Source organism: Suncus etruscus, chromosome 8 (assembly GCF_024139225.1).
Source record: "Suncus etruscus isolate mSunEtr1 chromosome 8, mSunEtr1.pri.cur, whole genome shotgun sequence".
Taxonomy (NCBI): Eukaryota; Metazoa; Chordata; class Mammalia; order Eulipotyphla; family Soricidae; genus Suncus; species Suncus etruscus.
In genome coordinates, this window is record NC_064855.1 from 24,230,321 (window position 1) to 24,247,952 (window position 17,632).

Below are 17,632 nucleotides of genomic sequence, written 5' to 3' on the forward strand. Positions count from 1 at the left end.
GTGGTTGGTTCGAATCCCGGTGTCTCATATGGTCCCCCGTGCCTGCCAGGAGCTATTTCTGAGCAGACAGCCAGGAGTAACTCCTGAGCACCGCGGGGTGTGGGCCCCCCCCCAAAAAAAAAACCTTAAAATTTGGGTCTCCTGTTTTTCTTTTCATTTTTACAAATAAAACTAAACTGTGGGGCTGGAGAGATAGTACATTGAGTACTGGGATTTGGCCATACCCAGCAATGATTAAGTATCTGTTACTCCTGATTTGGGTTACTATGAGGTACCAGGAATCAGACTTCATGCAAAGCATGTGTTCAGCACTTTAAGCTACTATTCTAGTCCTAAGAACTTTAAATTTTATTTTTGTACAACCCCTAAACCCTCCTTGGTGCTCAGGAGCTGTGCTTGGAGGTTATTCTTGAAGCTCGGAGGACTGTGCACTGTACTGAACCTGGTTTGCATTTAAATCATACTCTCAAACTCTTGAGCCATAAATGCAAACTTAATAAAAATAAGCTACTGGTCAATTGTTTAAGAAATTCTCTAAATGTCTTTATTTAGATACAGAATTTATCTAAATTACCGAAATAGAAAAAAATGTCTGTAGCTCTCTACCACTAGCAGTTGCCTGCTAGTGAATTCTCTGTGATTAACTGATGCTTTTAACTTCTGTTTCAACACAGGCTCTTTTTGTTGGTTTCTCCAAAATTGTATTTTCTTCCCCTAGAGTCTCTTCGCAGTCCCTCTTGGCTTTTGCCTCTTCATAAAATAAATGTGGGTGCTCTATACGCCCCCTTTGTACAAAATGCTGGATCCGGGATTCTAATCCTTGGCATTTAGGACGCTCCATTAGGGGTTTGTATGTGCGCATTTTCACTCCTTCTACAAATGCACTGGTCTGTTTTATGACAGGGGGTGTAATACTTCTCCATTCTACTTCTCCGTCCATCTTTGGTCCTGTAACATACACAATCATTACTTTACCCTGACAGAATTACCACCAAACTTAAAAAAAAAAATCCCCAAACTGAACTTTATATAATGTTAGTTCTGGCCTCTAGTTTTACTCTTGATTTCCTTGTCATACCTGTCCCACAGGATACTGCAACCGACTCCAGTCCTTGTAGCATACTGTACAACATGTGAGTTTTAACAGCGTGACTGGCCCATAGTTGTTGTAGGTGGGTAACATTGAACTCCTGAACCTCCTGGTCATAGATCCACTTGATGTTTTCAAACTTACAGTCATATAAGACTAGAGGGAATTCTACAGCCATACTATAAAGATAAGAACAATATAAGAAGTCATACCAGGGCTGGAGCAATAGTACAATGGGTAAGGCGTTTGCCTTGTACGTGACTGACCCAGGTTTGATCCCTGGCATCTCATTTGGTCCCAAGCCTACCAGGAGTGATTCCTGAGTAGAGTCAGAAAGTAACCCCTAAGGGGCTGGGGCGGTGGTGCAGTGGTAGAGCATTGGCCTTGCATGTGACTGACCTAGGACTGACCTCAGTTTGATCCCCCGGTGTCCCATAGGCCCCTCAAGCCAGGAGCAATTTCTGAGCCCCTAGCCAGGAGAACCCCCTGAGTGTCACCAGGTGTGACCCAAAAACAAAACAAAACAAACAAAAAAGGTAACCCCTGAACATTGCCAGTTATGGCCCAAAACCAAAAGGATAAAAAAACCATAATTAACAGTTCTTTAAAAATATTTTGTCAATATTGAGTATGTTAGCTAAAGAGATACATGGACCATCTCTAACCTAGTTGGAAGCCATGCAAGAGTTTCTACTTTAGAATAACAAGTCACCTAAAATGAGCTCACTTGGCTTTACTGTATTGTTATAGAAAGCAAGCCAGGGACAGGAGAGAGTACAGAGGTAGGTGCTCTTTAAGGTTACTTGCCGTATTGGTGGCCAACCCCCACTTGATGTTGGCACTACATATGGTCCCGCCAGGTGTGGCACCAAAACCAAAAAGGAAAAGAAGGCCATCTGTTGATGTTTTTCTTGTGGTCTATTTTGTATGGAATGAATTATTTGTTCCATCTGATGTCATTCTTCTCTCAGAAAATGACTTTCTGCCTTTCCCACTACTTGAAAAATCGTAAACTAGTAAAAACCTAAAGGGCACAACTTCTGTAATACAAGAAAGACAAGATTTACTATGAATAATTTGTTCCCTCTTTAAATTCACCAGAACCACAATGCAATTTCTGGGGACGGTTATAAAAATGAATGTTATGGGTGCCTGAATGATAGCACCAAGGTAGGACATTTGTCTTACAAGTGGCTGACCCAGGACAGGCCTGGGTTCAATCCCTGCATCCCAAGCCTGCCAGGAGTAACCCCTGAGCACTGCCAGGTGTGGCCTTCCCCCTACCCCCCAAAAAGGGGAAAGAGATCTATTTTTAAGAGACTTAGTCCAACACTCGTTTTCTTTCCTTGTGGAATGAACAATGAGAAAAGAAAATTGAGAAACTCACTATGTTTTTAAATTTCCTTCCTTGCTATTCCCTTTACTGTTGTTGGTATGTGATTGCACATAAGCCTGCTTGTGACTTACTGAGGTTTGCATTCTTTTGTTTGTTTGGTTTTGGGGCCACACCTGGTATTGCTCAGGTAACAGGTTTGATGTTGCTCAGGGGACCACAGACAGTGCTAGGATAGAATCCAGTTGGCTGCATGCAAGGTACCACCTTATCTGCTATATTTATTTGTCTGGCCTTGAGGTTTGCATTCTGAATGAGGAACATATGATCTTTTGTGTTTATTTGCAGTGGTTACACTTGTTGTCACATCTGTTTGTGATAAGGATACACGCATGGCAGCAAGACAACCAGAAATAACTTGTGGCCATAGTGGATCCGAGCAGAACCTCAAGGGTCATACTTGGCACCAAATGGCTCTATTTACAAGGCGAATGTTCTTAACACTCTACAAACTAGATGTAAAGTTTCATGAGAATCACTGTTAGTTACTTAAATAGTTGTGGAGAGAGGAAGAAATGTGTATTTCACTAGTCATTATAGAATATATTAAAAAAATTCTAAGGGTAATAACTTAGAATTAACTTTTGGTTTGATTTTGCCCCCTCCCCCCCCCTTTTTTAAAACTTACCTGTATTGAGGTTTCTGGGGATTTTTTCTTATATTCAGCAGCTCATCAATAATGTCTGGCTTCTCCAATCCTTGGCCAATCAGAAAGAGAATAGCCATCATACAGCGGACTTGATGATAAAGGAATGCCTGGCCAATCACTTCAAACTGACATATCTGGAAAGGTTCTTGCTGTATCTCATCACCCAGGCTGTGGCCTAGGAGCTGAACTTGAGCAGACAGAATAGTCCTCTGAAAATTTATCACTCCATTGGCTACATCCATCTTACACAAGTTTCTAAAATCGTGTGTGCCAACATACTTCTGAGCAGCACAATTCATGGTTCCAATGTCTAAATCAGCACGTGGGAAAAAATAGCGGTAAGTCCGCTCAAGACAGCTGAATCTAGCACTGAAACTTGGGTCTACAGGGGCCCAGGCTAGTACCCAGATGTCTGGAGGGAGCACCCGGTTGAGAATGTGGGTATAGCGGATCTCTTTAGCAGCATCACTGACTTCATCTTTCAGATTAGAATTCTCTGTATCCCTGCTCTGTGGAAAGTGAGAACGAAGGTCAAGAGAAATTACCTGTGGAAATAGAGACCATGTTTTAGAAATGTAATGATCCAAATCTGTACACCTAGTGTACTCCCTGTGTGGAAAACCTGGTTACTGATCCTTACCTGCCCAAAGGCACTAACGCCTTTGTCTGTTCGTCCACACCGGTGATAGTTGGAGGTCTGTCTGCTTTCAACAAGTCGGGTCTTGGTTAGAGCCTCAAATAGCTTCTCTTCAATGGTATTGCTTGTATTTTCCTGACTGGCAAAGCCATGGTACCCCCAGCCCAGATAGGCGATTTTTAGGGCTATATGCCTCCGACCATAAGCACTGAAATCAAATGCACGCTTGGCTTTTCCAGTTCTTGAAAAACTTTCTCTAACCTTTGAGTCTTTGTTACTGGCTTGTTCTCTTTTAAGTCTTTCTACCTCCTGTTCCAGTTCTTGAATTCTTTTTTGGAGTTTCTCAGTATGGGTTCTGTCTATGTCATTTTCAGCCATAGTAACACAACCACAGGTGTAAAGTAGTCTTCTAGATCGGCTCTACCTAAAAAGACAGTAGAAAGATTTTAAAAAGCTGATGGAATTTTTTTTTTTAGTGATATCAATATTATTCCATTGTGTCCAAATAGTATTTAATACTTGGTTTAATGCTAAAGGACTTTGGCTTCTGCCCAGATACAAAAAGCATTTACTTTATTTTGGACTGAATATCTCCTTGTCCTTTCCTTTCTCCCATCCTTCCTGGTCAGCTTAAAGGAAGAAAAAAAAACAAAAAAACAAAAAAACACCAACAACGAAAAAACTCCAGTAAGCACTTTTGGTTTTGTGGGGATCATAAAAGTGTGAGAAAGTCGTGCTAAGGATTAAACCAGACATATACTCCAGCCCTTTACCTTATTCCTAGTCCCTTCAGCAAGTACTGCTATGGATTTTTTTTTTTTTTTTTTTGAGTAATTAGAATTGAGGCAAACAGTGCTGGAGGTCACTAAGGCTGTATCCCCAGCAGGGCTCAGGGGGCTGTGTAGAGCTAGGTATGAAACCCAGGGTCTCATGGATACAAGGCATGTGTTTTAGCAAAAATCTGAGCTATCTCCTGCCCCCATGAAATCTTTTTTTTTCCAACCCTCCACCACCATGAAATCTTTCCATATGAAACATATTTGTCCACTCTTGAGCTTCTGATACTTTACAATGTTTTAAGCAAAATCTGTGGCATATATACTATTAATATTTGATTCTATTTACAGAGGCTAGCCTGACTGAAGAAAGTTGTCACTGATAACTTCATATTGGAAGTAGAACCCGGACACAAGACTTCCACATAAACAGTTTCTGATGGCAGAAAGAAGGTAATTAACATTGTGATCCTTAAAAAAAAATCCATCTACATTGATGAAAGATCCTCCACACTTAGTCTAGATGAGGTCATTTAGATGTCAGTGCTAAAATTCCTGCTATTTTTCAATAATGGAGGTTAGTAGTATGTTGATAAACTTGGAACAGTGGAAAACAATCCATAATGGTTTTCATAATCCATAATAATTAATTCTTAGGGATGATCATCTACACAGTGCTCTAAGGCTCTCAACTTAATAGCTGATTGAGTCTTCCTCCCCCTTTCCACTTTACCTATAGCAGATGAAATGTTTAAATGTAATTATTAAAACCAGAAGAAGAAAACATTGAATAAATTTCTCTTTTTCTTTTTGGGCCATACCTGCATCTGGCATAGCTCAGGGATTATTCTGGTGGGAATCCGGGTATTCCCATGGGGTGATGTGTTCAAATCTGGGTGGGCCACATTCTTTTAAAATTTTGGAACGGGAAAAGGAATGTCCTAAGTGAGGCACTGTAGCCAGAAAATATAGAAAATAGGGCCGGAGCGATAGCATAGCAATAACGCGTTTGCTTGCAAGCAGCCGACTCAGGACCAAAGGTGGTTCAAATCCCAGCATCCCATATGGTCCACATGCCTGCCAGGAGCGATTTCTGAGCAGATAGCCAGGAGTCACCACTGAATGCCGCTGGGTGTGGCCCAAAAACAAAACAAAAGAAAAATATATAACTACATAAAAATAAAAATGTTTATCCACAAAATTAAGGCAGAAGGCAAGTTCCAAACTAAAGAGGCAAACTTACGGTATTGCCAAAGCAATAGCACATTTGCCTTGCATTCAGTTGACTTGGGACAGACCCCAGTTCAATCTCCAGTATCCCATGTGGTCCCCTGAGCCTGCTAGGATTTCTGAATGCAGAGCCAGAGTAACCCCTGAGCACTGCCAGGTGCGGCCCCCAAACCAGCCAACCAATAAAGAGATCAAATTCACTTTCAAGTGTTTCATAATTCAATCTTTTTGTGTTTTTGTTTTTTTTTTTTTGCAAGGCAAGCACCTTATCAAAACCCTGTCTCTTCATTGGGAATATATTCAGTATCAAAAGTGGATACACAAAATTGTAACTTTTGATTCATCTCTCATTTATGGATATTTAACACATACATATGTTGGTGCAGGTATCTAAAAATAAGACATTCCATTCAATATATATAACATTAAATTTTAACAATAGGATATACACTGAAATTATCAATCAGATTGGCTAGATTATGTCTTATCCATACAGTTTTTTGGTTTGTTTTTAATTCTGTTGGTTTTGTTTTGTTTTGTTTTTGGGTAACACGCCATGGTGCTCAGGGGTTACTCCTGGCTCTGCGCTCAGAAATCACTCCTGGCAGGCATGGGGACCGTATGGGATACGAGGATTTGAACCACTGTCCATCCTGGGTCAGCTGTGTGCAAGGCAAACACCCTATCACTGTGCTAACTCTCTGGCCTGATTCTGTGGGTTAATAAGGAATCTGAATGAAATAGGCTTGCTCATTCTGACAGATAGGTTACTGAGATAATCTTTAAGGTTCAGAAGAGTTGTATAATATGCTCCTTTATCATAGTTTAATTAATACAGAAAATTACTATAACAAACTGCATTTTAAGTTAAAAATGGGAATGGCGGGGCCGGAGAGATAGCATGGAGGTAAGGCATTTGCCTTTCATGCAGAAGGTCATCGATTGGAATCCCGGCGTCCCATATGGTCCCCTGTGCCTGCCAGGAGCAATTTCTGAGCATGGAGCCAGAGTAACCCCTGAGCACTGCCAGGTGTGACCCAAAAGCCACAAAAAAAAAAAAAAAAAAAAAAAAAGGGAATGGCAATCTACAGTAAAACTTCATGTGCAAGTAATAATATAGTTTTTTGTTTTGTTTTGTTTGCCATTGGGCCACATGCAGTGGTGCTCAGAGGTTATTCCTGGCTCTGAGCTCAGAAATTGCCCTGGCAATTTCTTGGGGGACCATATGGGATGCTGGGATAGAACCCAGGTTGACTGCGTGCAAGGCAAACGCCCTACTGCTGTGCTATCTCTCCGGCCCCACAAAATAGTTTTGTTTTTTGGTTTTTGGGCCACACCCGGTGACGCTCGAGTTACTCCTGGCTGTGTGCTCAGAATTGCCCTGGCTTGGACCATATGGGATGCCAGGAGACTGAACCACGGTCAATCCTAGGTTTGTGTACGCAAGGCAGACACCTTATCGCTTGCGCCACTGCTTTGGTCCCAATACAGTATTTTAAAGAAAGACACATGCATAATGGGCAGGAGAATAAATTATCTTAGCTTCAACTTGAAAACAAGAATGGGGTTGGTTATCTGACTAGTTGAACAGGTACTAAAAATTAGTGACAGTGTATTGAGATAAACAGATTTTGCTAAACAACTTTAAATGAAAAATTACTTAAATATAAAGTGTTTGCATACATATATAGTTTGTTGTGGGTATGAGAGCAAATACTAATGTTAAATTGCTTTAGGTTAAGTCTTGTTTTCTTTTGGGTCACACCTGGCAGCTCTCAGGGGTTTCTCCTGGGTCTGTGCTCAGAAATCGCTCCTGGCAGGCTCAGGGGACCATATGGGATGCCGGGATTTGAACCACCGTCCATCTGCATGCAAGGCAAACACTCTACCTTTATGCTATCTCTCCAGCCTCTAGGTTAAGTCTTTATGAGGCTGGAGAAGATATTACAGATGGTAGGGTGCCTGCCTTGCACAAGGTCAACCCAAGTTTGATCCCTGGTATCCCTAACCTTTTATTTTGCCTGCTTGTACATCTCAGTGAAGAGGAGTTAAGAGTACCTGTCACACAGTTTGTGAACACTTATGTGAATGAATAAATGTTACCCACATAGAACCTCCCTGGATACATAAAATGCCCCTTTGGTTTCAGCTGCATAACTAGGAAGTACCATGAGCCCACACAGTCTGAAACTTACTGCCAGAATGCGCTTTCCCTCTCCCGAGAGCTACTAAATGTGGCAAGAACTACTAGGCAGTAGAAAGCAGGAATATAGAATCTGAAAATGAAAGCAGGTAATGGACTCCTAGAGCTGACTTAACTGTTTACACACTGTCCTATACTGATGCTTTTGGGGGGAAGGATTAGGCCATACCTGGTGACACTCAGGCATTACTTCTGGCTCTGCACTCAGAAATCACTCCTAGGAGTTTTGGGGGACCACCTGGGATGCTGGGGATCGAACCTGGGTCAGCCACATGTAAGGTGAACACCCTACCTACCTACTACAGCCCCTCTGGTCTATATTTTACTAAAAAAAAAAAAAATATATATATATATATATATATATATGTGTGTGTGTGTGTGTATTATATATATATATATTTATAGTTGTCTAGTCATTTTTTATTTGTCACAGACAGAAGGAATGAACAATATAGAGCTGGAATTGGACTCGAAAACTGACCAGTGTTTTCTCTTACAGGTCCTACAGTGTAGGGGATGCAATGGAAGAACTCATAGGACATGATAGAGAAAAATGGAACAAAATGGATCTAGAGGAACAAATGTTAGCAGCTGCTACAGCTTTTACCCGTATCTGTGCAAGGCAGGGTGAGGGAGATGTTAGGAGAGAAGCTCGTTCTGTCCAATATGATCCCTACAGTAAAGCTTCAGTCGCCCCAGGAAATAGATCCAGACTTCCTGTGCAAATGCAGTACTCACGTATTGAAAATAACCTCACTCCAGAAATGGGCTCAGAGGCCTCCCAGCGACTCCGCAAGCCAGTGATGAAGAGAAAGGTTCTGCGGAGGCAGCCAGATGGGGAAGTCCTAGTAACAGACGAGTCTGTTTACAGTGAATCAGAGACAGGTACAGAAAGTGGAGGTGATCTCTGGGACTTAAGAGAAAGGCTGATGAATCTGCAGTCCCAGGAAGATACAGAATCCTCAGCTGATGAGTCAGAAAAATTCAGTCTGCCACATGAATACCAAGAAATTTCTCAAGACCAGTTCCTTCACGATCTACGGAAAGGAATGCCCTCTCCAGCTTATGAACAAGACCTGATTGTTGCCAGCCGACCCAAGTCCGTTATTCTCCCGAGACTGGATCAGTTAAGCCAAAACCGGGGCAAGGTAGACCGGGTAGCCCGCTATTTTGAGTACAAACGGGAATGGGACTCCATGAGGTTACCTGGTGAAGATCACAGAAAGGAGCTGCGTTGGGGTGTCCGAGAGCAGATGCTTTATCGAGAACCCCAATCTAAGCCTCAGCACATATATGTTCCAAACAATTACCAGGTACCGACTGAGAAGAAAAGATCTGCGCTTCGCTGGGGTATTCGTTGTGACCTTGCAAATGGTATCATGCCCAGGAAGCTGCCCTTCTCCTTTTCTCCTTCCTAAGTCTTCTTTTTTTCTAAGTCTTTTCTACCTGTTCATTCTACGGGCTGGCTTGGGTAAACTGATTCTTTGTATTTCACTATTTAAAAATTTCAGGAAATAGACTTGTTTATTCAAATAATAAACTTCAGGACTTGTAGAGTAAGAATTTCACACATACTTGTTTTTTTCCCTAATTATATATTATGTGGATATCCGACACCACTGAACTATCAAATTGCCACATTCATACCCAACAACTGCAAGAGAAGTGATGCCCAAAGAAGAAAAGCAGACTTGATTAATAAGAAGGATTGTTGTTCCATAATCTTTTTACCCTTGGCCAATGTGATTTGCTGTTTTTATTAGTGATTCTGTTAATGTTTTGGGATGACACCCGGCAGCACTCAGGTTACTCCTGGCTCTGCACTCAGAAATCATTCCTGGCAGGCTTGGGGTACCATATGGGATTCTGAGGATCTAAACTGGGTCAGCCATGTGCAAGGCAAATGCCTTACCAGCATTCTATTGCTCTGCCCCCGACTGTTTTAAAAATTGCTGAGTGTTAAGCATATTTATTAAGGGATTTTAGATATTCATGTACTTGACCTTATTTTTACTTCCAATTACATCCTTTATATTCTATCGCCAAATAATGAAAACCAAAGGATAAAAAAAACACACATAAATCTGGAGGCAGGAGAGATGACAGTACAATAGGTAAGGCACTTTGCAGATGGCTGAGGGTTGGCTCTATGTTCAGAGATCACTCCTAATGGTGCTCAGGCTATCATATGGGGTGCTGAGGATTGAACCCAGGTTGCCCATTTGCAAGGCTAAATATACCTGCTGTACTATTCCAGCCCTCTTTAAGAATTATTTTAACAAGGTATTGCACTCTATTTGTGGATAACGTGCTTTATAAATATTTTCCCATCATGACTTTGTAAGAAATCATGCCTTCTATTCATTCTAGTTTGGGGGGTCACACTGGCAACACTCAGGTATTACTCCTGGGTGCTCTGCACTTGGCAGTTATTACTAGTGGTGCTCCCAGGGACCATATGGGATGCCGAGAATCAAAACTGGGTCAGGCACATACAGATCATGATGCAGTCAGTATCTTAGCCACTGCACTATCTCCTGAGCTCTTACCTTCCACTTGAAAGCGATACCTACTTTGTATAGTATTTGTACTTCAAACTACTCTCTGGAGTCAGATGTAGACATAAACCTAAATGGGCCACATGCCTATTTGGTTACAATACAAAGTATGAGTTTCCCTCACCTTTAATCAGATGTTTCCTTCTAGTGGTTCTAATTAAAATATGGAATTGCTCAGTTTTTAGCATTTTTACTAAAAATCCTTCCTCAAAGAAAAATGGCTTTGACTGTGACAAATTTCCTCTCCTCTCCACCCAATATTTACGTATCACTGCAATCTGCTCCATACTAGTGGAGTGATAAGACGTCAGATTATCAGTAGTAGTGAATTTTGGGATGGTTATGGAAAATATACAAATCATAGAGAACAAGTTCAGAAATACACACATACAGAGCAAAGAGGAAAATAAGCAGAAATGGCTAGTCACATTACTAGATAGTAATTTTTTTTTTTTTTTTTTTTGGTTTTTGGGCCACACCCGGCGGTGCTCAGGGGTTACTCTTGGCTGTCTGCTCAGAAATAGCTCCTGGCAGGCACGGGGGACCATATAGGACACCGGGATTCAAACCAACCACCTTTGGTCCTGGATCGGCTGCTGGCAAGGCAAACGCCGCTGTGCTATCTCTCCAGGCCCTAGATAGTAATTTTTAAAAATAGTTTTTCTGGGGGCCAGAGAGATAGCACAGTGGTAAGGCATTTACCTTGCACGTGGCCAACACAGGATGGATCCCTGTTAAGAATCCTGGCATCCCATATGGTCCCCTGAACCTGCCAGGAGTAACTCCTGTGTGCCACCAGGTTCAGGGGACCATATGGGAAAAAAAAAGTGGTTTTTTTTGTTTGTTTTGTTTTCTTAGAAAGATAGTAAAGCAGGTAAGGTGTCTTGCATACAGCTGATGCAGATGTGGTCTCTGGCATTCCGGGCACTGCCAGAAGTAATTTTTGAGTGCAGAGCCAGGAGTAAACTAGAGCGTCGCTGGATATGGCTCCAAAACAAAAAAGCAACGGAACAAAAGAAAAATAAAATCATGTTTGATGGGGGTGTTGGATGTTGGTGGGGAGTTGGATGGCTCAACTGACAACACAGGCTTTGTGAAGTACAAAACTGGGTTGATTCCAAACACCGGATCTTACGCTAGCTCCTCCAAAACACATCTAGACCGGCTCCACAGCCTGGTGCCAGGTGTTTTCCCCCCATAAGAAAAATTAAGAGCTTTGTTAGAAGTAATCCTTGTGTGAAGGGCCAGGAGTTAAACTTAGGCTTTGCAGAGTGTGGGCCCCTCCCCGAAAAGAAGTAGTCTAAACCCCATATTCAAGCAAAAACACTGGCTGATATCTCTCTCTCTCTATTTTTTTTTTTGTTTTGTTTTGTTTTGTTTTTTTGGTTTTTGGGTTACACCGGCAGTGCTCAGGGGCTACTCCTAGCTCTACGCTCAGAAATCACCCCTGGCAGGCACGGGGGACCATATGGGATGCAGGGATTCGAACCGCCATCCTTCTGCTCCTTCTGCAAGAAAGGCAAACGCCTTACCTCCATGCTATCTCTCCAGCCCCTGGCTGATATCTCTTTAATATGGATCTCAGTTCATTATTAAAGTCTACACTCATAGTTCAAACCTTATATCTTCTTTTGCGAAGACTGGGCCGCCAGTAGGTCGACTTCTGCATGTAGTTTAACATTCAGCAGCACTGGCTTCGATTTACTAACAGGCCCACAAAAGATAAGCGGGAGAGGAGGACGTTTTATAGCAAACGGAAGGCTTGAGCTTGACTCCTGACTCAGTAAGGCACTTCCTCCAGTAGATTTTTTAATGTCTCAAGGTAAAATGCACACAAACCCACAGGTACCATCACCTCCTAGAAGGTCTCCAATTGACTGCCTGGAGGAAATTCATGAAAATTCAGAAGTATCAACCAGAAACTTTACAATGTTTCGTCTCGAAAATCTTAGGACTCTCTTGAGCAATGGAAAAGTATCTCCAAAGTAATTTGAGAAACGTGGCCAATGGCCCTCGGGTCCTGATATTTAGCTTTATGACCAAACCTTGCGGTCCTGGAACCCTCGAATCGAATTAAATGAGTTTAATTAAATCTAATTAAATTAAATAGAATTAAATAGCAAAACACACACACACACACACACACACAAAAAAAACAAATAAAGCCATGCCAATCTCATCTTGGTTTCCACTGCTGTCAGGAGCTCCAAAAAGTACCAAAGTCCTACTGGGGAGCTAGGGGAGGGAGGGCAGGAAGGGCAGGAAGGGCCAAAGCGATAGAAAACGGGGAGGGAGTTTGCCTTGCTTGCATACAGCATCCCATAGGGTCCCCCTTGTGCCTGCCAGGAGCGATTTCTGAGTGCAGAGCCAGGAGTAACCCCTGAGCATCACCTTGTGGTCCACGAACCAAAATAAAATAATGCAAAAAAAAAAAGTCCTAAAATTCTAGTTCCGTAGGCCACTTTCTGCGTTCCTGAAAAGATGAAGGTCTGGGGAGGAGGTGGAGGGAGCGAGAGAGAACCGTCCAACCATTCGATCGTTCGTCCAGTCCCCTTTCTAGGAACCCACAAAAGAAGTCTCCAAAAAGACTCCATCCTTACCTTCCGGTCGTCGGGCGCGCTGACTCCGAGACCGGAAGTCATCATCTTCCGTCGCCGGCGCTCGCCCGAGGCCTCATGGGATATGTAGTTCGTTCTGTGGGAAATGAAGTTTACGCGCCAGGGGAGGGGAGAGGGGAGGGAGAGGGAAAAACCCAAACCAGAGGGGCCAGAGCGATAGCACAGCGGCAGGGCGTTTGCCTTACAGACCCGACACGAACCCGGGTTCTATTCCCAGCATCCCATCTGGTCCTCCGAGCCTGCCAGGAGCGATTTCTTTTCTTTTCTTTTTTTTTTTTTTTGGTTTTTGGGTCACACCCGGCAGTGCTCAGGGGTTATTCCTGGCTCCAGGCTCAGAAATTGCTCCTGGCAGACACGGGGGACCATATGGGACGCCGGGATTCGAACCAATGACCTCTGCATGAAAGGCAAACGCCTTACCTCCATACTATCTCTCCGGCTCCCCAGAAGCGATTTCTGAGCGCAGAGCCAGGAGGAACCTCTGAGCGCCGCCGGTGTGACCCCCATCATAAAACAAAACAAAACAAACAAACAAAACCCCAAAAAAACATAACCAATCAAGCCATGCCAACCTCATCTCTGTCTCCAGTGCGACCATCATTTCCCTAGCTCCGACCGAACAGAATCTGACCTCTAGAGCCTGTGGAGGCGCCAGAATAAATTCTGATCTGCTCAACTAATATAAAAAAAGATAATGTTGCACGTGTCTGCTAGCCTTAGAGGAAAACTAAGACGAGAAAACGTGGCTTGATTTCATACCTACGTCAGTAAAAAAAAAAAAAAAGGCACCAACGAGAGAGAGAGAGAGAGAGAGAGAGAGAGAGAGAGAGAGAGAGAGAGAGAAGATGAAGAAGGAGAAGGAGAAGGAGAGGGAGGAGGAGAAGAAAGAAGAAGAAAAGAGGAGAGGAGAGAGAAGAAAAAAGAAGAAAAGAGAAGAGAGAGACAGAGGAGAGAGAAGAAAGAAGATGAAGATGAAGAAGAGGAGAGGAGAGAGAGAAGGAAGAAGAAGAAGAAAAGAGGAGAGGAGAGAGACAAAGGGGAGAAAGGAAAGAAGAAAAGAGGAGAAAAGAAGAAAGAGGAAAGAGAAGAAAGAAGAAAAGAGGAGAGGAGAGGAGAGAGAAGAAAAAAGAAGAGAAGAGGAAAGAGACAGAGGAGAGAGAGAAGAAGAAAAGAGGAGAGGAGAGAGAAGAAAAGAAGAAGAAGAAGAAGAAGAAAAGAAGAGGAGAAGAGAGACAAAGGGGAGAGAGAGAAGAAAGAAGAAAGGAGAGAAAAAAGAGGAGAGGAGAGAGGAGGAGAAGAAAAGAAGAGAAGAGAAGAAGAAAAAGAAGAAGAGAAGAAGAAGAAGAAGAAGAAGAAGAAGAAGAAGAAGAAGAAGAAGAAGAAGAAGAAGAAGAAGAAGAAGAAGAAGAAGAAGAAGAAGAAGAAGAAGAAGAAGGAGAAGGAGAAGGAGAAGGAGAAGGAGGAGGAGGAGAAGGAGAAGAAGAAGAAGAAGAAGAAGAAGAAGAAGAAGAAGAAGAAGAAGAAGAAGAAGAAGAAGAAGAGAGAAGAGAGAAGAGAGAAGAGAGGAGAGAAGATTGCTATTACAATTGACATGTGAAAGGAATACAATAACTTCGAAACAAATCCAGCGCCCACAAAGTGACAAACCTGGTGCTGCTTCAGCACCACGGAGAGATCATGATCCAGCGTTTGTGTTTTGTAACTCCGTTCGTGATTTCAGTGAGAAAATTCTGTGGGGCTGGACTCAGCACAGCAGTAGGGCGTTTGCCTTGCAAGCGGGCCGACCCAGGACAGACGGTGGTTCGAATCCGGGCATCCCATCTGGTCCCCCGTGCCTGCCAGGAGTGATGATTTCTGGGTACAGAGCCAGGAGTAACCCCTGAGCGCCGCCGGGTGTGACACAAAAACAAAAACAAAAGAAAATTCTGTGTGTGTGTGTGTGTGTGTGTGTGTGTGTGTGTGTGTGTGTGTGAGAGAGAGAGAGAGAGACAGACAGACAGACAGACAGACAGACAGACAGACAGACAGACAGAGAAGAGAGTGTTGGAAGCTGGGATGTATGTATACCGGTTCACAACCAAGTGGGGAGATGGTACCTCAAGAGAGCCAGTTTTCTCAGAATACATATCAAGTGAAATGAAAGAAAGTAAGCCGGTATGTGGAAAGACCACAGGTACGCACGTAGGAAATAAGCGGAGAAATTTCAACTCTTACGTCCTGCTCACACCGTCGCATTCCAATTCATCCCATAAAACCCAACCACGTCGGCCGTCTCCCTCCCCATACACCCGCTTTTCCTATCGCCGCTTCTGGCCTTGCTACGCCCAGGTCTTGATTGGAGCCAGGATTCTGTCTGCTTTTTCTGGCGTTGGGTGGGGAAAAAGAAGAAGAAGACTCGGCCCCTGCAGAACTGCCTGGGCAGGAGTGCACGGTGGTGCAAGGAAGGGAGGACTCTATTGTCTTGATATAAATGAATGAGTCCTAGAGTTGGTAGGAGGATGGATGGTGAGCAACCCTTCAGAACTGCCAGACCAGAGGGAGGCTGCAGGAGCCTCCCGGAAAGGCTTCACCACTCCCACACCAACTCTAGGACTCATTAATTAAGTATAATATCTATCTATCTATCTATCTATCTATCTATCTATCTATCTATCTATCTATCTATCTATCTAATTGCTCTTGGCAATTGCTCCTGGTAGGCTGGGGGACCATTTGGGATGCCAGGATTTAAACCACCATTTGTCCTACATTGGCTGTGTATGCAAGGCAAATGCCCTCTCTGGCCCCAGAATTGCACTTTTTTTTTTTTTTTTTTTTTTTTTTTGGCTTTTGGGTCACACCCGGCGGTGCTCAGGGGTTACTCCTGGCTGTCTGCTCAGAAATAGCTCCTGGCAGGCACGGGGGACCATATGGGACACAGGGATTCGAACCAACCACCTTGGGTCCTGGATCGGCTGCTTGAAAGGCAAACGCCGCTGTGCTATCTCTCCAGGCCCAGAATTGCACTTTCTTAACAAGACTTTATTTTTGACTTATCTTGAATACATTGAACATTGGCACAGAGAACCAGGATTCTGCCGCCCTGGTTCCCAGAATCAAACCTGTGCCACTGAGCAAATGTTTCTATTTGGAGGTGACTGCAGTAGGTGGTGCTGGCATATAGCTTGAGATTTCCAAAGTGAGGCAGGAGCAGGAGGACAGATAAGGGAAAATCCTGGAAAACTAGAGCAGAAAACTGAGCATGGATGCAAATGGATATCCATTCTTTCTTCCTTGACAGAATTTTTTTTTTTTGTTTTTTTTTTTGGGCCACACCCGTTTGATGCTCAGGGGTTACTCCTGGCTAAGCGCTCAGAAATCGCCTCTGGCTTGGGGGGACCATATGGGACGCCGGGGGATCGAACCACGGTCCTTCCTTGGCTAGCCCTTGCAAGGCAGACACCTTACCTCTAGCACCACCTAGCCGGCCCCTCCCTGACAGAATTTGAAAGAGTTTCCATTGTGTTTGTGCCCCTTCTTTTACTTGTGATGTGGTGTTTGTATGGTGGTCGAGGTGAATCCTGCGTAAACCAGCACTCGCTGTTCCTTTTCTTACCTTGGCACTCAGACTTAAGTAACTGTCACCGACCCTCTTGCATTCCTCCATAGGCAAAGAGCTCCATCTCACTGTCCCCAATTCTTGATGGCCATTGTAGAGCATTAAGGAGACCCATGCTCAACCTCGTTGTATTGCAAGGGCCGTGTCTTCATTAAATCTCTTCATTTGGGGGGGGGGTTGGGTCACACCTGGCAGTGCTCAGGGTCACTCTTGGCTCTACACTCAGAAATCGCTCCTGGCAGGCGTGGGGACTATATGGGATGCCAAGATTTGAACCACCATCCTTCTACATGTAAGGCAAACACCTTACCTCCATGCTATCTTTCCGGCCCTAACTTTTCATTTTTGTCATACTTCTTGGTCAAGTTCTTTCTTTCTTGCTTTTAAGGCTGCATGTATATTATAGCACAGAAGTACTTAATCCTTAAAATGGGCATACTCATGTTTTTGTTGTTAATATTATAGGTTTTAAAAAATAGTACTTCCTGGAAGATTATATGCACCCCCCCCTACCTCCAATATCCTTCTTGGGGGTTGGCGTTTGCTATGGGGTGAGCTCAGACCTCACACATACACATACAAGATGGTTGCTCAACCATGAGTCCCATTCCTCCTCTTACTACCTTTCTGTAGGTATCTTTCTCACAGATCACATTGTCTTGGAATGTAGTTTCCTAGAAAGAAGATAGCTCAAGCCATTGCAGTGCTTGGGCCAAGTACAAGCTTTGCTGTGGGAGTCTGGATTTGGTCTCTCATCACATGGTGCCCTAAACACATCTTGCATTGACCCCAAACACAGAGCTGGGAGTAGCCCCTGATATGGGTGTGACCCAGATACCAAAAATTTACACATGTACCTTTTGTTTTTTAATTTTATTTT

General features: G+C 43.4%; 2 protein-coding genes across 2 annotated transcripts; one reads left to right on the forward strand and one right to left on the reverse strand.

Moving 5' to 3' along the window:
* Positions 1–518: 518 nt before the first annotated feature.
* On the reverse strand, positions 519–4,189 carry PUS3 (pseudouridine synthase 3). The gene is made up of 4 exons (XM_049779036.1): positions 3,773–4,189; positions 3,112–3,677; positions 1,079–1,269; positions 519–948 (listed from the first exon to the last, which is right to left on the reverse strand). Exons 1-4 carry the CDS (start codon positions 4,145–4,147, stop codon positions 641–643), a joined length of 1,440 nt encoding a protein of 479 aa, XP_049634993.1. The 5' UTR covers positions 4,148–4,189; the 3' UTR covers positions 519–640.
* Positions 3,351–9,539, forward strand: HYLS1 (HYLS1 centriolar and ciliogenesis associated). Its single transcript, XM_049779037.1, has 3 exons — positions 3,351–3,470; positions 4,897–4,998; positions 8,478–9,539. The coding sequence occupies exons 2-3, from the start codon at positions 4,985–4,987 to the stop codon at positions 9,394–9,396; spliced, it is 933 nt and encodes a 310-aa protein (XP_049634994.1). The 5' UTR covers positions 3,351–3,470; positions 4,897–4,984; the 3' UTR covers positions 9,397–9,539.
* Positions 9,540–17,632: the final 8,093 nt, after the last annotated feature.